The 21,228-nt window shown below is 41.0% G+C and overlaps 3 protein-coding genes across 4 annotated transcripts; 1 reads left to right on the forward strand and 2 right to left on the reverse strand.

Moving 5' to 3' along the window:
• Window positions 1–54: 54 nt before the first annotated feature.
• Window positions 55–8,372, reverse strand: elob (elongin B). The gene is made up of 4 exons (XM_063018683.1): window positions 8,344–8,372; window positions 5,776–5,910; window positions 4,436–4,544; window positions 55–1,405 (listed from the first exon to the last, which is right to left on the reverse strand). Exons 1-4 carry the CDS (start codon window positions 8,344–8,346, stop codon window positions 1,293–1,295), a joined length of 360 nt encoding a protein of 119 aa, XP_062874753.1. The 5' UTR covers window positions 8,347–8,372; the 3' UTR covers window positions 55–1,292.
• Window positions 8,373–8,575: 203 nt separating this feature from the next.
• Window positions 8,576–12,696, forward strand: LOC134336347 (uncharacterized). Of its 2 annotated transcripts, XM_063019089.1 has the most exons (6): window positions 8,593–8,631; window positions 9,615–9,634; window positions 11,235–11,325; window positions 11,422–11,589; window positions 11,906–12,107; window positions 12,503–12,696. In XM_063019089.1, exons 1-6 carry the CDS (start codon window positions 8,608–8,610, stop codon window positions 12,613–12,615), a joined length of 618 nt encoding a protein of 205 aa, XP_062875159.1. In that variant the 5' UTR covers window positions 8,593–8,607; the 3' UTR covers window positions 12,616–12,696. The 2 variants fall into 2 exon arrangements, with proteins under 2 accessions (XP_062875160.1, XP_062875159.1); XM_063019090.1 differs by lacking the exon at window positions 9,615–9,634 and having other exon boundaries at window positions 8,576–8,631.
• A 473-nt stretch (window positions 12,697–13,169) lies between these two features.
• On the reverse strand, window positions 13,170–21,228 carry arl6ip1 (ADP-ribosylation factor-like 6 interacting protein 1). The gene is made up of 6 exons (XM_062984723.1): window positions 21,080–21,228; window positions 17,679–17,812; window positions 16,764–16,883; window positions 15,437–15,554; window positions 14,751–14,835; window positions 13,170–14,018 (listed from the first exon to the last, which is right to left on the reverse strand). The coding sequence occupies exons 1-6, from the start codon at window positions 21,113–21,115 to the stop codon at window positions 13,900–13,902; spliced, it is 612 nt and encodes a 203-aa protein (XP_062840793.1). The 5' UTR covers window positions 21,116–21,228; the 3' UTR covers window positions 13,170–13,899.

Genomic DNA, 21,228 nt, shown 5'->3' on the forward strand with positions numbered 1-21,228 from the left:
CATGTTTGTTAATGTTATTTAAGGGCTAAAATAAAAATCAGACACTGAATCACCTTGTGAGAAGCTCTTAATTTTTATTTGCCAAAAAAACAAACATTACAGGAAACAATTCTCAACCGAGAAAGAATTGAAAGTTCGTTTTCAAAAACAACACACAACAGGTTCTGTTTTTGAGACAAACGTGTGTCAGCATCTGGTGAAACTCAGTTACTCGTTATGCAAATTCGCCTCATACGTCCCACATATATACTGTTCTTACTGGTTTGCGCAAAAAAAAAAAAAAAAAAAAAGCTATTTTACACATTAATACGCATTTACACAGAGAGAAAATCGTGCATTTACACTTCCCCTTTGGTTTAAATATAAAACAAGGGAACTAAACACATGGACACTGTTTTTAAAACTAACACTGAAAAAAGAAGTTACACCAGACTAAACCCAGGATGATCGCGTAACTGAAAACGTAACACACGTCGATAGGAAGAAACGCAAATACAAAACGTCCTCACAATATTACTTCACCTCAATTCTTACATTTGCTATAGTGTATGAAGCTACACGTCGTTTCCGGTTCCCGATTACACCTGATCCAGCTCGTCAACTAAACATGAAGACGTTCGAGCTGGGTCAGATGTGATGGGAGAAGTAAACCTTAAAAGTGTGCGGCTAGTGGATTTGAAAGCCGTACAAATGAAGTGTCGAGTTCATGCCCATCCAATAAGATCAGTATTAATAAACGCCCGCCCGCCCGCACACACCCACACACACACACACACACACCCACACCCACACCCACACACACACACACACACACACACACACACACCCACACACACACACACACTGTACTGTTAATTCTTCAAAAGGGCAACGTTACCAAAACACACAGCACATAATGTGCCACACGAGAGAATTAAATAAAATTTTAAATACTCTATTATTTCCCCACCACCTCTAGATGACAAGTGGACAGTGGCCTGACCAATGGGATTATCATCCATGGAAACACACGGATACACGAGTACACGTGGTAGAGGCTCGACATTCGGGTGCATGAACAGCTCAGGATAAAATGGTCAGAGCCGACACTAAAAGGGCAGCAAAAAGAAAAAAAGAAAAAAAAACAAAGAAAGGATTAGAATTTTCAGCAAAAGTCACATCACACAGGCTCACTTCACCTCATGCACCCCATTTCTTCCCTCAACACACACCGCCATACTCAGAACTAATAATCCACACAGCTGTTGCTTCCCCGTTCCTCCCCCACCCGTCCTGCCATTTGTCCTGCCGCTTCACTGCACCGCCTGCTCGTTGGCCGTGCTGCCGGAGTCCTGAGGCTTCATGACGTCCGGGAGCTCGGGAGGACTCGAGAACTGCTCCACTCGCAGTGGCTCGAATGAATCATCTGATGAAAAGAAATAAGAAAAACACTTAAGAGTCGGGCTACTTTTAAATAAAAATCCAGTTATTATTAATGACTTGTTTTTGTGTATAACGCAAGAGTTGAGAAGAAAAAACTTTGGATGGATTGGGTTGATGGGTGGACTGGATAGATGGATTGAATAGATTGGATGGATTCGATGGATAATTTCGATGGATGGATTCGATGGATGAATGGATTGAGTGGATGGGTTGGATGGATGGGTTGGATGGATGGATTGGGTGGATGGATTGGGTGGATGGATTGAGTGGATGGGTTGGATGGATGGATTGATGGATGGACTGGGTGGATGGATTAGATGGATGGGTTGGGTGGATGGGTTGGGTGGATGGATGGATTGGGTGGATGGATGGATTGGGTGGATGGATTGGGTGGATGGATTGGGTGGATTGATTGGGTGGATTGATTGGGTGGATTGATTGGGTGGATTGATTGGGTGGATTGATTGGGTGGATTGATGGATGGATAAGATAGATGGATGGATTGATGGATGGATTGGGTGAATGGATGGATGGATTGATGGATGGATGAGATGGATGGATGGATTGATGGATGGATGAGATGGATGGATGAGAGAGATGGATGGATGAGAGAGATGGATGGATTGGGTGGATGGATTGGGTGGGTGGATGGATGGATGGATGGATGGATGGATGGATTGATGGATGGATTGATGGATGGATGGATTGGATGGATGGATTGGGTGGATGGATTGGGTGGATGGATTGATGGATGGATTGATGGATGGATTGATGGATGGATTGATGGATGGATTGGGTGGATGGATTGAGTGGATGGATTGGGTGGATGGATTGAGTGGATGGGTTGGATGGATGGATTGATGGATGGATGAGATGGATGGATGGATTGATGGATGGATGAGATGGATGGATGAGAGAGATGGATGGATGAGAGAGATGGATGGATTGGGTGGATGGATTGGGTGGGTGGATGGATGGATGGATGGATGGATGGATGGATTGATGGATGGATTGATGGATGGATGGATTGGATGGATGGATTGGGTGGATGGATTGGGTGGATGGATTGATGGATGGATTGATGGATGGATTGATGGATGGATTGATGGATGGATTGGGTGGATGGATTGAGTGGATGGATTGGGTGGATGGATTGAGTGGATGGGTTGGATGGATGGATTGATGGATGGACTGGGTGGATGGATTAGATGGATGGGTTGGGTGGATGGGTTGGGTGGATGGATGGATTGGGTGGATGGATGGATTGGGTGGATGGATGGATTGGGTGGATGGATTGGGTGGATGGATTGGGTGGATGGATTGGGTGGATGGATTGATGGATGGATTGGGTGGATGGATTGGGTGGATGGATTGGGTGGATGGATTGGGTGGATGGATGGATTGATGGATGGATTGATGGATGGATTGGGTGGATGGATTGGGTGGATGGATTGAGTGGATGGGTTGGATGGATGGATTGATGGATGGACTGGGTGGATGGATTAGATGGATGGGTTGGGTGGATGGGTTGGGTGGATGGATGGATTGGGTGGATGGATGGATTGGGTGGATGGATTGGGTGGATGGATTGGGTGGATGGATTGATGGATGGATTGATGGATGGATTGGGTGGATGGATTGGGTGGATGGATTGGGTGGATGGATTGGGTGGATGGATGGATTGATGGATGGATTGATGGATGGATTGATGGATGGATTGGGTGGATGGATTGGGTGGATGGATTGGGTGGATGGATTGGGTGGATGGATTGGGTGGATGGATGGATTGATGGATGGATGGATTGATGGATGGATTGATGGATGGATTGGGTGGATGGATTGGGTGGATGGATGGATTGATGGATGGATGGATTGATGGATGGATTGATGGATGGATGGATTGATGGATGGATTGATGGATGGATTGATGGATGGATTGGGTGGATGGATTGGGTGGATGGATTGGGTGGATGGATTGGGTGGATGGATGGATTGATGGATGGATTGATGGATGGATTGATGGATGGATTGGGTGGATGGATGGATTGATGGATGGATTGATGGATGGATTGGGTGGATGGATTGGGTGGATGGATGGATTGATGGATGGATGGATTGATGGATGGATGGATGGATGGATTGATGGATGGATGGATTGATGGATGGATTGATGGATGGATTGATGGATGGATGGATTGATTGGGTGGATGGATGGATGGATGAGATAGATGGATGGATTGGGTGGATGGATTGGGTGGATGGATGGATTGATGGATGGATTGATGGATGGATGAGATAGATGGATGGATTGATGGATGGATGAGATAGATGGATGGATGTATGGATGGATGGGATGGATGAGATAGATGGATGGATGGATTGGGTGGATGGATTGGATGGATGGATTGGGTGGATATATAGATGGATGGATCGATGTATGAATGGATGGACGGTGTGTGGACAGATTGGATGGATTGGATGGACAGACAGATTGGATGGAAGGACAGAATGGATGGACGGATAGATGGATGGATGAGATAGATGGATGGACGGACTGGGTGGATGGATGGATGGATGAGATAGATGGATGGATTGGATGGACGGATGGATTGGACGGACGGATGGATTGGATGAGATAGATGGATGGATGAGATAGATGGATGGATTGGACGGATGGATTGGATGGATGGATGAGATGGATGGATGGATCACATTATTAATTTCATATGGAAAGTCCCATTGCAGTAAATATTATGGGATGTAATATGTAATAAACTGTTGCGAGGTGTTTTTGCAGTGAATAGTAACAGGAGTGTAATGAAGGCTCCATAAACAAGCGTCAAATCATGCTCCATGAGTCTAACCTGATAGTGGCTCAGTGTTCAAAGACATTTTAGTCAATATTTCATCAATGAAACATTTTTACACACACAAGACCACGCCCGGCCATTAGCCAATAAAAAAAAGCTAAATTTTAACCTTTTAAAATCAGTAAACATAACAGAGAACGTACCGCTGATACAAAAGGCCAGTCCGACTGTGCCTGGAGCCTGAGGTCTCGCCGTCTGGTTTGTGAATCCACAGTCTCCCAGAGTCTTACCGTCATCTAGTAACATGTCATCCTAAAATACACACAGAGAATATACACACCATTAAAACAACACAACTACAACCTACACAGACTGATTAATCTATAGGATTAAATTACATTTCACTTATACTTTACAAAAAAGCTAAACTATATTCGGCTGGACAAACGGCTCCATGTGCGAGAGGCAGCTTTCCTTGATCCCCCGTTTATCAGAGTGACACCTGCCATTCGAACCATCTGTTAGCTCATGCATTCGGCACTTAGAACAGCTGAACACGCTCGGAGGAGAGCTATGATGCTGCATTAACTGCAGCTGAATAAAGAGGTGGCGGCTGAATTCACGTGACTCCTGAATTAGAATAATTACGCAGGTACGCAAATGACACTGGCTTGAGACGATGGATCCAAAAGGGTCCGAACGGGGTGGCTGAAGCCCTGTGATGGACTGGCGCCCGGTCCAGGGTATCCCTGCCCTACAGCCAGCATTACCCGGTGAAACCAGATAAAGCGGTGGATGAAAATGAAATCAAAACTGTTCCATGCATTCACTCCGACTGTCCCAATAATCTGCAGACTAGAGCTAACTGGCATAGAACAGGTCTGATTACAAATGATGAACTAATATAATATCTAACTAAGCATTCATATTAGATACATCTGAAACACCTATATATACAGTATATATGGAACTTTATACAGTTACTGACTGTAGGCTTCTGTGGCTCTGTGCAGTTTGCACACCATTTACATTATACAGCTGTGGGAAGCTTTTTAGCACTGCTAATAACACTACTACGGTATTAACAAGGAAGTGTGTGCTGTACTGCTATGAGTGTATCAGGTACAGCAGTGTTATTGGTATTTTTAAACCATTCAAACCAGTCAAAGGCAGAAGAAGAATAGCAAAGTCAATGCTCTCCTGTGATCACAGTATTCTGAAATGTTCCTGATGCACTAATACCAGCATGTCATATGTTACCTTTTCCACTGATTGATGAGGTAGTGAAGGATGACAGAGCAACAGATGAACCACAGTTAGTCACTGTGTTCCCACAAAGTTAATCTATATAGTAAAGTAGCTCAAAAAATGGACCATGAAGGTACATACAAGGTACCTAATAAAATGCTCAGTGTCTTTTTATGAACAGGAATTCCTTCAAAATGATGAGCTACATGTTCAACAATACGAAATTAAACACATTTTCATACGGAAAAAGGAGAAATCGCATTTCGAATCGAATTTTTCCATTCCGTCCCCTGACCTTGTACAGTCTCTGTTCCTCTGGCGGACGCTTCAGGATGCCCTCCACGATACGCTTGAGCTCGTAGACTGTGGTCGACTCCTTAGCATCGGTGAAGATGGTCGTCTTGTGACGCCTGATCATCAAAAACACATCCTGGGGAAATAAGAACGAGAGGAGGAATCTCATCTGTGCGCTAAATCTGTTTGCACTAATCTACCGACCCAGTGATCAATACATTCTATTACTCGGGTTGTACAGATGTCAGGAAATTAAATGTCTTTTTTAATTCTAATTACAAAGGGTGGCTAAAGGAAACTTATGGGGGGAGGTATGAGGTGTTTGCTGAAGGTGAGGCAGTGACAGGATTGTCCACCAGACACTGAGAGTAAATACACAACGGTAACTATAAACAGCAGCAACAGCAAACAAAATGTGGTTGTTGTGATGTTTTACTTTCTGTAACTTTGTTTAAGCTGTTTATCTTATTTATTTACTGCGTTGCTTTGACGGAGTCTGCTGCCGTTTGGTTTTAATAAGGCACTTCATTCTCTTACTCTAGTAGCGATGATATCTGAGCATCATCCATCCCTCGTCAAGAAGGGTAACTGAATCTCGTAATGCACCACCAGACCAGACATTCTTTAAAATCTACATTCTGCATGCTTTCTAATCATGTTCTACATTCTCACAGATGTTTCTTGATTCAGTAAGGCATGAAGACTTGCTAGGATGAAGCTCGGTGATTTGTTTAATACTTTCATAAGTTGCTAGAATTTGTCGGTTAGCCGTCAACTATCAGTTAATGATGGTGTAAAGTTTCCAACCCTATATGAGACTACAGGCTGTCCCTAAAGTCTGGACACACACTGGACACACAGGAAATATAACTAACTATATTATTTATTAGGATTTTTACGTCATGTTTAACACACTTTGGTTACATTCATGACAAAAACGATAGTGTCAAACACGGTCATGGACAATTTTGTATCTCCAGTTATCCTGACTGCATGTTTTTAGACTGTAGGAGGAAACCCACGCAGACACGGGGAGAACATGCAAACTCCACACAGAAAGGACCCGGACCGCTCCACCTGGGGATAGAACCCAGGACCTTCTTGCTGTGAGGTGACAGTGCTACCCACTAACTATAACTAACTATATGTTTACTAAAATACACACACACACACACACACACACACATTGCATCACAAATAGTGGAAAACACATTAAAGATGTTATTGATTAATATTCTAATGAAATAAAATGCTGTTGATATTGACCCTGTATCTCGTGGTTCTTTAGTGACACACTGATATGTATTTACACGAGTGTGAACAGACTTTAATTACAGATAAACAGATATTATTCTGCACATTTTTAATGCACAAGTTCTATTTGTTTGCCAAACTGAGGACAGATTTAAGCACCGAATTCAAAACTATCTAAAGCACCGAGCACAGAATCAGAATCTTTAATAATCGCCAAGTACCAGATGTATAAGGAATATCTCTTGGTGCAGGTCTCAACATATATACATCTAATTAAATAATAGAATAACAAACACTATATATATATATATATATATATATATATATATATATATATATATATATATATATATATATATATATATATATATGTATATATAAACAACACAACAGCAACACAGACAGTACAGCATCAGACGAAGTGTGTAATGAAGATGTAGAGTACAGAACACTGACAGACTTCAAGTTAAAAATGTGCAATAGAGATTATTTACACATTTAATTATGAATGTTTTTCCTCAGGCATTTTATTCAAACTAAATTACAATGAAGGCACCAAGCAACTGAGGATTAAGGGCCTCGCTTAAGGGCCCAACATATCCCAACTGGTTTGGAAGCTGCAGGGTCAGCCATCGTACGGCACCCCTGGAGGGAGGAGACAGGGCCCAAGGACTTGTTCCAAGGGCCCAACAGTGGCTGCATGACAGAGCTGGGATTCGAACTCTCAACCTTTCGGTTGATAGGCCAAAGTTACTAGGCGACCACTGTTTGTTTCCAATAGCAAGTGGACATTGCTGGTTTGATTAAATGATGTAATGACATTATGTAGATAATGTGCAGAGCTAATTTGATTAGAATCAGGAGTTTTAATCAGGACGGTTTAAACTTTTGCAATCCGCTGTAATACCGCGATATCGATATCGTACAGTCATATCGCCCAACCCTACCAGCTCATTTAGCTTCACTAAAGTGACGTTTATGCGGCTCACACGTACAATTAAACATTATATGAAGTAAACTACACTCAAAAAAAATAAAACAACAGTCTGAAACACATAAGTCTGCGGTCCTTGAATTATTGACTTAAGCTCAGTAGCATGAGTTAGCTTCGCTGCTAACGCTAGCATGCTAAAAATAAAGCCAAACAAAGATGTGTCCTGTCAGCACTCAAAAGAATCGCACACGAAATAACTCAATTTACACACAAACTCAGAAATATTTCATCGACCCAGATGCCGAAATTATGAAAAATAAACGCGTATAAACAGTAAAATAAAGAGAATCGATGATTTTTCCACCGTTAATCCAGACTCACCATTTCTCTACCGGCTGCGTTTCTTCCTCTCTCCCACACTGCACTGCAAAACACAGATACTTTAACACCGTTACAAATACCTACATAGTCCCTACAAAGGAACCCTTAAGACAGTGTACTCGCATGACGTATACACCCTATCTAGTGCACTACGTGTGAAATCAAGAACACATTGAGATACAACCATGATAACAGCCGAATGAACGTTTCAATAGATGTCTAAACACTCCTGATGAATGATCCCTGATTAAAGTTAATAATTTGATGTGTCACTTCTTACCCAAAACAGTGAGTAAAGAATACATTATAAATATATTATTTTAACTGGTAGATATTATATACATGAGTATAACATATATTCACAATTTGATTTGAATTTAATAGACTTTCTCTGGCTCATAAACCCTCAAAAAAGTAAAAAGTGCTTAAATATTACAGTTTATTTATTTATAATGTCTTTTTATAGTCGTATATTATTTTACAACCGAAGTTAAATAATAACAAAGACATTACAACCACTCAACGTTGTATTTAGATTGTAAATTGATTGATGCCAACGCAATAATATTGTTTGTTTGTTTGTTTATTAGGATTTTAATGTAATGTCTTACACTTTGGTTACATTCATGACAGGAACGGTAAGATTCATCAGTCCACAAGGTTATATTGAACACAGTGTTGGACAATTTAGTGTCTCCAGTTCACCTCATTGCACGTCTTTGGACTGTGGGAGGAAACCGGTGCACCCGGAGGAAACCCACACAGACACAGGGAGAACATGCAAACTCCACACAGAAAGCTGTAAGCTTGCTGTAAGGTGACAGTGCTACCCACTTAACCACCATGCCACCTAAATAAATAAATGTACCACTCGAATCAAATCAGATGTGGCATTTTACTACACACCATCATGTTGGCATCAATTAACAGCACACAGAAATATGAAGTGGACTTGATGTGATGTGATGTGACCAACATGAATGAATCTTGTTGAGTAGGTGGATGTTACATGTGATGGTGCCAAACCATTTACAGCCAAAAGCAAATGTGCATAAAGGTTATTGGCTGGGAAATAAACACTTTAAGAAAGCTGAAAAGACCTCAAATCTATTAGAATTTATTGATAAAATTTTCTTTTATTAATTGTTGTAGTATATATGTATAATTACAGGTTATAATTACAGGTAATAATATATGTGTTATACTTAATAACAGGAAGCTGTTTGTGTTTACATGTTGCCGTGTCAACAAACACGTGATCACGTGATCAGTCAGGAACGATGTTTTCAGGGTAAGAATAATATACTGGATTAAATTATATTCTGGATTTTTAACTATAAACTTTGCAACCAGCATTTACACACGATGAGAATATCAATCAGGATTATATTCACTGATCAGATTATTAGATTAGCCTGTAGTTTTAGGAGTTTGTGTTTCAGCAGTGTAAAGCAGAGGCTCACAAACCTTTACAACCAAGGAGCTTCATGGACAAACAAAGCAACACAAACTGCCATCAGTGTATTATTATTATTATTATTATTATTATTATTATTATTATTATTATTATTATTATTATTATTATTATTATTATTATTATTATTATTATTATTATTATTATTATTATTATTATTATTATTATTATTATTATTATTATTATTATTAATATTAATATTAATATTAATATTAATTATTAATTTCATTAAGAGAATTATTCAAGTGTAAATGACAATTATTCAAATTTTCTTGATACTCAGTCACTCATGTTAGTCCAGTTATCATGCACATGGATTGACGCCCTATTCAGGGTGTTCCTGCCTTTCACCCAGTGTTTACCACTAAAACTGGACCTGCCCCAAAACTGGCGAGAATAAAGTGTTAACGCAAAAGCATCCTGTTATGTTTTTAGTAGATCAAACTGTGTTTTATATTGACTGTTTGTTTGTTTGTTTATTAGGATTATAACGTCATGTTTTACACTCTGGTTACATTCATGACAGAACAGGTAGTTACTCATTACACAAGATTCATCAGTTCACAAGGTTAAATCGAACACAGTCATGGACAATTTAGACTTAAATGGACGTCTCCAATTCACCTCACTTGCACGTCTTTGGAATGTGTGAGGAAACCGGAGCACCCGGAGTAAACCCACGCAGACACTGGGAGAACATGCAAACTCCACACAGAAAGGACCCGGACCGCCCCACCTGGGGATCGAACCCGGGACCTTCTTGCTGTGAGGCGACAGTGCTACCCGCTTTATATTGACTGTAACCGTGGAGGTTTTCTCTTTGTTTCTTTTGTTTCTGGCTTTCAGATGAGTTTGTTCTCAAACCAGGGTGTTTCCCTGCCTTACCCCTTAGTGTTTGAAGCTGGCGATGAAAGTACAAGTAAAGGCTGATTATATTTGCTTTACTGATAATGTCACTGCCTTTAAATGATTGAAATGATAATAAATCAAATTACTGATTCTCTAACAATACATCAAGGACCCCTGGGGGTCACCAGACCTCACTTTATATATTTTGACACTTCAGTGTTCCTTAAAGTTCTTCTTCATTCTTTAATCTTAGCACAGATGTTTGTGGACACTTGCCGGACAGTGATCAAGAGCAAGGATCAGCTCCAGGATGTTGCTCCACATTGCTCACTTTGTTACATACTGAAGGATTGAGCCAAAAAAAATGGGTCGCAGAGAAAAATAATAATGAAATAAACTTGTACGCGAGCGCCCCCTTGTGGAGGCTTTATGTTACATCTTGTATAGAGAGAGTGAGATGCACTGTGTTGACCTATTGTTCCCATAGTGTTTTCAAACATATTTAAATATACAGCAGCATTGCTAACAGCTGATTGTGTTTCTTTTTTAAATATATTTGACATTATAGCAACCGTGCATTTCGCTGGGGACGACCGATGCATCGGACCACATTTTCCCTTGGTGATCACACCACCACCTACTCCACCATCCACACAGAGGTGAGAAGATACCCAGGCTGGAAACAGTGAACCTGTGGTGCATTTCAATCTTCTTTCTTTGTTTTTGTCCAGTTTGAGTCGCTCTTTTCTTTTTAGAGTTTCTCTGGCAGGAGTCGTGATGGGCAGCCGCTGGTGTTTCTGCTGAGGGATCCAAAATATCCGTCTCAGCATTACTACAGTCTGGACCTCAGCAACGTCCCTAAAGGACCTTCGTACACCTTAACACACTCGAGAGAAGTCCACGATCATAAAGAAGTCACACCGGTACTGACAGCATCACCTTTCTGTGTTGTTTACACAGTCAATCCATAAGAAGCATCATAGAGTTCATTAAATATGATCAGATGTACAAACATTAACATTTGCAAACATACATATTTGAACCCTTTTCCCTTTTATAATTACTGTATTGTTTACACTAACAGGGGTATTGACTTGAATAAAATGGATTATACACCTCCAGCTTTGTTGCAACAGTTTGGGGAAGGCCATTTGTTGTTAAAATCACACAGAAATGATATTAACCTCAGTTCCTTCACAGTGCTTATTTATAAAACCTCTCATCTTTATGATCACACAGCATGATGTGCTGCAGAGACTGAGAACCAGGAACTGGATGCATAATTGTGAAGGCCTGGCTGTAAAAGAAGTGGCCAATCCTCCAGAAGACACACCATACAGGAGCTTCTATCACTCAGATCACTGCATCCAATCAGCCAGCACTCGACCTGCCAACGCTTCCGGCCAACCCACACACTGGCATCACCATGATATAATCACAGGTACTTTACCACCCTGGAGTCGACACGCATGATCAGGTTTAAGCAACAATGAAAGCTTTTTCAGGTGACACTAGTTAAAAATGTTCATGTTTTATTAATGTTGGTCAGGGTCACAGTGGATCCAGTTTTCCCCGGAATCACTGGTAACACACCAGACAAGGCTTGCAAGTTTCTTAAATGTCCATGTTTTTAATAAACTCGTAAAGCTTTTATAGGAATAATTTTTTTTAGAATTAGCAGAGATTATTTTGGATCGGCCTGTAAACCATCAGTCACGTATGAGCATTTGAAGGGAACCTGGTGTGCATAATGAAACAACTGAATGGGAACCCAGGCCGATATTATTGGATGTGAGGCTCTTTTCACTTAAGATTTGACATTATTTTGCCCCACAGGAGAGGAGAAAGCCCCAGCGGGTCCGGGGAAGCCAGGAAAGGTGTCTCTAGAGAAGCGGATCTGGCCTGTTCGTCGCTGGGAAACTGACTGCACCGGCCTCCGCTTATACTGACAAAACTTAGGGACCAGTCACCTAATCTGACCCATCATACACAGCTTCAAAACACAGAATAAAAAAACCTAAATGTTCTAATACATGTGTTAAATAACTGAAACGTAAAATGTTCCGGTCATTGTAAATGAGTGATGTTTAAAAGGGGCTGGTGGGGGTCAGATCAAACCCCCCCCATGGTAAATAGTACAATGATGTAATACATTAAAGAATTGCAAAATGCATCATGTTGTGGGACAGATATGGCAACAAAAAAAAGCCACACAGAAATAACCTGGACCTGTTTACCTGTGAGGCGACAGTGCTACCCACAAGCCACCACAAAAGATATTATGTGTATTGTAACACCACTAGTTTTTACATCCTTCAGCCTGGCTCTGTGACCATAAGGTTGCTGGTTCTACCCCACTTTTGCCAAGCTGCGACTAAGCAATTCCCTTTAACCTCGATGACTTGCATTGTATTTAATCTTTAGTGTAGATCACTTTGGATAAATATGTACGACCATGGAAATATGCAGTAATAAAAAAAAAAAAAACAACCCATCACAGAAGTGGTTGTAAACAAGCCTTTATTAAGATACTGAACTTGAGAGACTGAAATGAGAGGGAACCCACAACACACAATAAACACTGAAAAAGCCAGAAAGGAGAGAGAGAGAGAGACACGAACACACACACACGGATAAAAAGGTGAAATCAGACACACGTGTATATACAGAGGCAACACAAGAACAAACATGAGGATCTACAGCTGGAGGACAGTAGTCCAAATCAAACACAGCAGTACGGGTCAGACCGATCCCCCCCCGTGCCCCCATACAAGCGCTCGCAGGGCACCGACACACGGTTTCTTAACACTCTGGTTTCTCCTGGGGTTTCAGTGCATTTTAAAAACAAACCTACATGTCGAGTACAATCACTGATCACTTGCTGAAGCCGTCTGAATTATAAAAAGCTAAACTGGGAGAAATAATTCTGCAGATTCAGGGATTCAGTAGTCGCCCAACTAGATTATAAAAATGAAATGATTTTTAAGCTATTTCAGAGCCGGCGTGTTAAGTACTATAGGTCATAAATATACAGACGCGTGTTATTAAGTGAACTCCTAGAAATGATCAGCGTTCGCATTTAAGCCTGCAGCTCTAATATATCTGTTTTTAAAGCTTTGCCTTATTTATTCTACAACTTATCCAGTGGTCTGTGCCATTATTTACTGGGATTTAGGGATTCGTAACATTCTATTTCTTCACAGTCATCAGCATCATCATCCAGCAGCACCCTCTCACTCATTCTTCTTCTCCTTCTGCTTGAGCAGTTTGTTGAGCTCTCTCTTGGCCATGCCGGCGTACTTGGTGATGATTCCGTGCTGGTTCAGGCCAGGCAGCAGAAGCAGGATGTTCACTGTGAATGGAAAGCGGAAGAAGAAAAATCAAGCATCTCAACCTAGAAGTCACCAGACGTTCACCAAGTAAATAGGAATGGCATAAAAAGAAAGTAAGGGTAAAAATATATGTATATATCGGGTCCTTGTTTGGGTCAGTGTGGGTCCAGAGCCTATCCAGGTAACGCAAGATCAGTAGATTACAGGCCATCATGCTCACTCACACACTTTTACACAGGAGGACTGCATAGGAATGATTTATGTGTGTATTCTGTTTGTTTGTTTGTTTGTATTTTAATGCCATGTTTAACACGTTTGTGTCATTTTATGGCATGATCGGTATCAAGTCTGCTTATTGTCTTGTCTTGATATGGGGCCATTTTATATTTTTATGGCTGTGATGTAGGTTAAAACTGCTCTTATGTTGTCTTGTGTAATTAAGAATGTATTGTATGGTTTTAGGCATGTGTATTTGTTCTTTCCTTCGTGTATTAGGGGCATTTATGGGTGTAAACTCAGCTTTAAGAAGGTGTTTACACGTCCGGTCTTCCTCCCCTTAAACATGGCTGTTTGTTTAGCACCCAGCCAGGCTGGTGGCGCTGTTGAGATTCACATTCAAGGGTCTTGGCGGTGGTGAGCAGACATACTACTGTACATCTGCACTACTAACCTGCCTGCAGACTAAATTGTTTATATGAAATCTGTTTAAAGAGCAACACACACATCCAAGAAAACAAGTGCAGTAAACATACCAGTCAGATAAACCAGGAGCAGGTTATGAACTTGCTGTCCGATCCAGGCCACCACCACCAGAGTGCTGATCACAGACATGAAATACTGTGGGAAATAAAAACATAATACAGTGCTGATGAAACAGACACAAGACCGACCACTGACATTTACATTACATACACATTACACTCCCACAAGATGATACAGGACTAAACCTGTGAGCTTAAGCATTCAGTACATGATATATTACTAAGTTTCTAAACTTCTGAAGATTAAAAACGTAATTTTATGAGGAAATTCACAGTGTGGAGAGCAGAAATACTTTAATACAATCAGTGTGTGCTGCATGGCTTTATTTGGGCAAAATCATGTAGGTAAAAGGTAAAACAAGCTCATTAAACATCGTTATATAACACAAAGTACAAAACAAAGGTAATTTCTCTCAATTTTTGTGCACCAAAGATTTAAATGGGATAAAATGCGGGCAGTAATCACAGGTACTGTGCAAGCCCACCACTGCAGAGACTTCAAGCTTGCCAGTTCTAATATTGATGGATTTTCTGGCCCGGTGGAGCTGAAAACTTGCACTGTAGGACTAGTCTGTTAACTTTGAGTAAATGATTTCATCTCTTTACAGCTTCATAATTAACTGGTATGATTTTCATACACATGTTAAGGATAAAAAAAAAAAAAAATCTATATTTACCATCTTGGGTTTTTCCTCCTTGAGGGCAAACAGGCGCTTCCACCATCCCAGCACGCGGCGCTGAGTCTTCACCAGGTTCCCACAGATCTGGTGGAAGCGCTGCTGCTGCTCTGTGGTCCTGCAACACCAAAAGGAGGAAACGTTGGGAACATTTATTAAAACAAACCTTTATTTGTCATACAAGTACAATGAAATTCTTTCTTCGCGTATCCCAGCTTGTTTGGAAGCTGGTGTCAGAGCGCAGGGTCAGTCATCGTACGGCGCCCCTGGAGCAGACAGGGTTAAGGGCCTTGCTCAAGGGCCCAACAGTGGCTGCATAGCAGAGCCTGGATTTGAACCCACATTTATAATTTGGGCCCCATATTATAAGGTTTTGATGCTACAGGACTTCTTATTAAAGCTAGTTTAAATTAAAGGCCCTGAACTTTGGTTTTACTAGGAATTATTAGGTGGTGAGCGAGTGTTACAGACCTCTGTGCAACCTCAGCACCCGAGGTTTGTTTAATGCAGAAAATTCAATGACACTTCATAGCTGTGTGGATTGTTTAACCCAATTTGAACTGAAAATACATTCTCTCAGTAAAAGAAGTGCGTGTTCTGTACTTGTTCACTGCCAAGTTCATTTGGTTGCATCGGAGACACGGATGCAGTTTTGAATTAAAGTGGCTAGATCATAAAAGTTTAGACAGTTGCATTACAACGCAATTATTACCTCCACAGGTCAATATCTTACCCTGCAAGTTCATCAAAATCAGAATAGAAATTGTTAAGCAATCTCGGATCATTTTACAATCGACGGAACGGAACTGACTGCGTCTGCTGAGGAGCAGCGACTTATTTCTGGACATGAAACATGACCATATTCAAGAGCCTGGGGGACACAAGGACACGACCAGACTCTAAATTAAACCCTTGTGCCTTGATCCGAGCTCTCTCAGCTGACTGCGAGGTCTCTGTGAAGAGTACAGCTTATATTATCAGCAGTGGGAAGTACTGCTGAATCAGTCTGGTACACCGTCTGACACTTAAAACCAGGCAGCGGCGGCGGCCAAACAGTCAACCACCCAGCGGATCAACTGACTTAAAGAGAGGCATTTGATAACGCATTGATAAGACTGACCACAACATGCTTCTCTGGACTGTAATACAAATGTAGCTCTAAAATCGTCTGTGACCGGGGTTCTACAAGGGTTTAGGTCCATATTGATATTACTGTATTAGTTTCCTGTTCTGCTGTATCCAGTCTCATTTTAGTGCAGCATGTCGAGCTGAGCCGACTGGATTCTTTGCCATCAGAACATTCGCGCCGAACTTTTCAATTACGTACCACTTGTTGGAGCCAAAGATGCGTGGGGCGAGGGTGGGCACCAGATAGTCAGCCAGGCACAGGAGCATGACTGTGCCGGACAGTCCGGTCAGCACAGACGGGTCCAAGTAGTAGATACACCTGCCAGAGAGAAATAATTCAGTTTAAAATTAGAGAACCCAAAGGTTGTAAAAAACCTAAACCATAGCCGATTTTCATTCTTCTGCTTTGAATCGCATGAACAAATCGTTATGCTTTCTAACCACAGAAATAGTAGCAGCAGTTTCATAATTAAATGTCAGTAAAGCCACATATGAACAGGATCGCATGAGTGCAGTTACTTTTCCTTTACATACTGATGCCACCAGGGGTCTGTTTTAACTCTACAGAAATAAATTAATTCTATATACCCAAGCTGAACATACAAATTCTCTCATACTCCAAATAGATCATATATAAACATCCAAACTGGACTGTATTCGGTGCAATAACATGCAGGTCTTGTATGTGAAAGCCAGCAGCGTGTGCATATAGTTTGCTTCCATCGACATTCCAGGTATTTAGTGTTTCTGGTTCTTATGTACAGGTTTGGTTGATCCTGTTAACCACAGTGATTCTTTTCATTCATCTTAAACCAAAGGGTGCCAATAATTTTGAAGCTGACGGCATATTACAAATCCAATGCACTAAATGCATATAAATTCTCTAAAATGAGTAAAACTATTTGCATGAAGCACACAATGCCTCTTTAACGACGTCTCAATACTTTGGACTATTAAGCCACTTGAGCCACAAGCTGCATAATCTGGGAGTAACGAACAGGCTGTAACTAAAGGACTAATTTTCCAGACGTGTTTAGCTGCATGAATGGGACTTAAATATCTCTATTACATAGAGCAGATCTCCTTTAAACAGTGGTCTTATGTCCATACTTACAAGAAAAGCACTGTGGTGAAGCCCACCAAGGCGCCGGGAAACCAGGGCTTCTCCCAGCGCAGGAACTGATCTCCAGCCAGGATGACCTCTCCCCATCCCTGCAGCTGCTCCTCGAGCTGCGCCGTCTCCTGAGCCTGGAAGATAAAGTAGAAAGTCAACAACACTGAGCAGAATATCTTTGCACAATATTGCAACATGCACAAGTTTTTTTTTTGCATTTTTGCACCTTGCACTCTCTTATCTCTGCTGCTATAAAAAAAAACCACGCTGCTAACTGCATATCAGAATATGTTTTCGTACCTCACGTACAATGTACGGACCAACACTTGTCTCTAGTCTCGTTTCCTTTAATTCCTTTGTAGATTAGAAATGTCTTTTTGTATTTATTTTACTGTTGTCTATCTGCACTGTGTATTGATTTGTCTTGCACTTGTTGTTCTGTGTTGCATCCTGGTCCTGGAGGAACGTTGTTTCGTTTCAATATGTACTTGTATATAGCTGAAATGACAATAAAGCCCCTCTTGACCTCCCTCTCTTGAAATGAGTTTGCTGATCTGAAACTACTAGTAAGAATTAAGAAATTGTAATGTAGGTGGCTAGGCTAAACTTTGGAAGTACATTAGAGATAATCGTTTAGTTTCCGGTATATTTCTTCCCATGATCCAACACCATTTTAAGGTGCGTAACAGAGTAGTTAGAGCTGCATAATTGATAATCAGCAATATTAGAGTTAAAATTGCCAAAGTGTTCAGTATTCTATTTGCCACCTTGTGCCCAAGAAGAAAAAAAAAACATTGCAGAGTTTCCAAATCTGTATTAAAACACCACAGTTGCCCAACCTTAGCTTTAGGCAATACAGCAACACAATATTGCCAAAATATTTGGTGGGTTTTGTTACTTACCTAATGCAATATTTATGTTAATAAATGCTGTTAAATTCACAAATAAACAGTAATAAGGTTTAATATCTATAGAGGAAGTTGTCAATCAAGAATTCACGGACCTTTTGCAATCCTTTAAACACGATGAAACAGAACTTTCAAAGCAATGTGAGAAAAATAACATATAAACACGCCAGCCCTGTTTTCTCTGACTCATTAAATCATTCCAGCTATGCAGAAGCTTTTAAAAGCCTTTCACTTAACCTCCAGCTTCAATTCTCTTGAGAAAAAAACAAGACATGCTGAATAAAATAAACTAAATGAGAAAGATTTTGGTTTCATTAAAAAAGCTTTTGGATGTACCACTTTCAGTTCCGGTTCTGAATCTTACTCCTGGGTAACCAAATGCCTTTTGGCTTGTTTTGCTTGTTACATAACAGTCATAGAGATTCTGCAAATTCTATGGGCAGCCAGGACGTGACATCTCCAGAAGTACAGAACAAGCATTTGAATTGCGGGTGAGATTATTGATCAGACTCGTCATCACACCGAGGTGTAAGTGTTTGTACAGAACCTTGTGAGCTTACATTACTCTCTACACTGCCATGGTCAACAGCACAGTTCCTCATTCAGTTCCTATTTTTTTTTTTTTTATTGGCCTTCGGCTCGATCTCGATCCATGGCGACTTGATGGATGATCTGTAGGAATATCGATTCCGTGCAACTCTAGATAGGCCCGCCAGGGTCTTCTCTGCTGTTATTGTGATTGCGTCGAGCCATCGAGTTGCTGGTCTTCTTTTTCGCCTTGTTCCCTTTAGTCTTCCGACCATGATGTCCTTCTCCAGTGATCGCTCTCTTCGTATGATGTGTCCAAAGTAGGCAAGTCGTAGTTTAGTGATTCTTGATTCGAGCCCCTCAGTTACTATAGGTTAATTATTAATACAGCTTCGATAGGCCAATTAGCCAGTCTACGGACGGCAACAGTGCTGATGAGGCACCCTTGAAGAACAACATTGAACGGCAGTCTTATGACAGGACTTGTGGATGGATTCAGAAGACCAGGAATAGCTGGATTGTGTTATCAGGAGCTAGTCTGGCCATCTACATGCGACACAAGACACTGGGCATAAGAGAAAGCGGACTGATCAGTGCAGCCAACCATTACAAAGCGATGATGATGATGTAGTGACATGGCGTGACATGATGCTGGGCATATAAATCCAGTCAGGTTGCTGGTTCACATTCCCCAACTGGGAGGAATTCAAAATACCATGTTCATATAGGGTCATCATAAAGCTCTGTATGAGTTTCTGGGAATACTTCTTTATTTTAATGTCATGTTTTACACACTTTGGTTACATTCATGACAGAAACGGTAGTTACTGCTTACACAAGATTTAACATCAAACACAGTCATGGACAATTCAGTGTCTCCAATTCACCTCACTCGCACGCGTTTGGACTGTGGGAGGAAACCGGAGCTCCAGGAGGAAACCCACGCAGACACGGGGAGAACATGCAAACTCCACACAGAAAGGACCCGGACCGCCTCACCCGGACTACCCGGGACCTTCTTCTGCTGTAAGGCGACAGTGCTACCCACCAAGCCACCCCCTGGGAACACTGTTAGGAACACTGTTGAATTAAAACCAGGACTCTACTCCTACTCCATCGATTTATGCTACCAAGACAGACACACTGATCTGTAGCTGCAACAGAAGTGTGTGAGAAAAGAGCAAGGCCTTTAACCCTCAATTGCTCAGACTGTATACTGTAACTGTAATGTAAGTCGCTTTGGATAAAAGCATCTGCTAAATGCTGAAAATGTAAATGTAATACAGTGTAAGATCACAGTAATCCGTACAGCCGACCTGTACCTACTGCAAATTATGCCTTCTCATCCCTGCTCTCCAAAAAACATGACAGATTTGTTTACTAATTACTAGTTTAATAATTAATAGTTCATTTATATTCAAAATTTAAATTAATACTAATATTACATGTACGGAAGACTGATAAGCATAATATACGTGACAATGCAAGTTCTGGCTAGCCATGTTAGCCACAGCAGTGCTGATCTGGATCACAAAATTAATCACCATTACTTATCTATTCCAATGTTTACACTCTGTTTTGTTAATAAAAATACAATGCCAACATAAGGACATATAAGAATTATGTAAGCTAGCTAGTTAGGTAGGTGTAACGCATTTGTATAGCAGCCTTCTTTATCGTACTTGCTATAAGCTAGGAAGGCCTTACAAAGGTGGACAAGAGTCTAATTTAACACATTTTATAACAACATGTCGGTCATATTAATAGTAAAAAAACAAACAAACAAACAAAACTGAACTAAACTAAGTAAGACGTGACATTTAGGGCCGCATTCCAAACTGCATGCTACAGTTTAGCTTCGGTTTGGATCGCCGCCCGGCTAACTAGCTAGCCACAAAAGCTAACAAGATACAAATGATTTCCGCGAAGCTCCGGAATAAAGCTGTAAACAGAGCGAACGCTTACCAGTAAATTAGCGCTTTTATTGTCGCCTTCGGCCATGATCAAGCTGTGTTATCAGGCGTTAAGGAATACTATTATATAAATAATAAAACAGCCCCTCGCCCCGCCCGGTTCCTCCGCACAGACTGACAGTTCAACTGCTGAAGCTTCAA

Source organism: Trichomycterus rosablanca, chromosome 22 (genome assembly GCF_030014385.1).
Source record: "Trichomycterus rosablanca isolate fTriRos1 chromosome 22, fTriRos1.hap1, whole genome shotgun sequence".
Classification (NCBI taxonomy): Eukaryota; Metazoa; Chordata; class Actinopteri; order Siluriformes; family Trichomycteridae; genus Trichomycterus; species Trichomycterus rosablanca.

What these genes read in the sequence shown, in the direction of transcription:
- elob (XM_063018683.1), bottom strand. An exon ending in AGGAACAGAGACTGTACAAG is followed by an intron (nt 4,545 to 5,775) that starts GTCAGGGGACGG and finishes TGTGTATTTTAG; the next exon opens with GATGACATGTTACTAGATGA. An exon ending in ACTGGCCTTTTGTATCAGCG is followed by an intron (nt 1,406 to 4,435) that starts GTACGTTCTCTG and finishes TCTTTTCATCAG; the next exon opens with ATGATTCATTCGAGCCACTG.
- arl6ip1 (XM_062984723.1), bottom strand. Translation starts at nt 21,115, where the DNA reads ATGGCCGAAGGCGACAATAAAAGCGCTAATTTACTG. An exon ending in ATAAAAGCGCTAATTTACTG is followed by an intron (nt 17,813 to 21,079) that starts GTAAGCGTTCGC and finishes TTTATCTTCCAG; the next exon opens with GCTCAGGAGACGGCGCAGCT. An exon ending in GCTCCTGGTTTATCTGACTG is followed by an intron (nt 14,019 to 14,750) that starts GTATGTTTACTG and finishes TTCCATTCACAG; the next exon opens with TGAACATCCTGCTTCTGCTG.
- LOC134336347 (XM_063019089.1), top strand. Translation starts at nt 8,608, where the DNA reads ATGTGTCACTTCTTACCCAAAACA. An exon ending in TCAGGAACGATGTTTTCAGG is followed by an intron (nt 9,635 to 11,234) that starts GTAAGAATAATA and finishes TTGACATTATAG; the next exon opens with CAACCGTGCATTTCGCTGGG. An exon ending in ATCATAAAGAAGTCACACCG is followed by an intron (nt 11,590 to 11,905) that starts GTACTGACAGCA and finishes ATGATCACACAG; the next exon opens with CATGATGTGCTGCAGAGACT.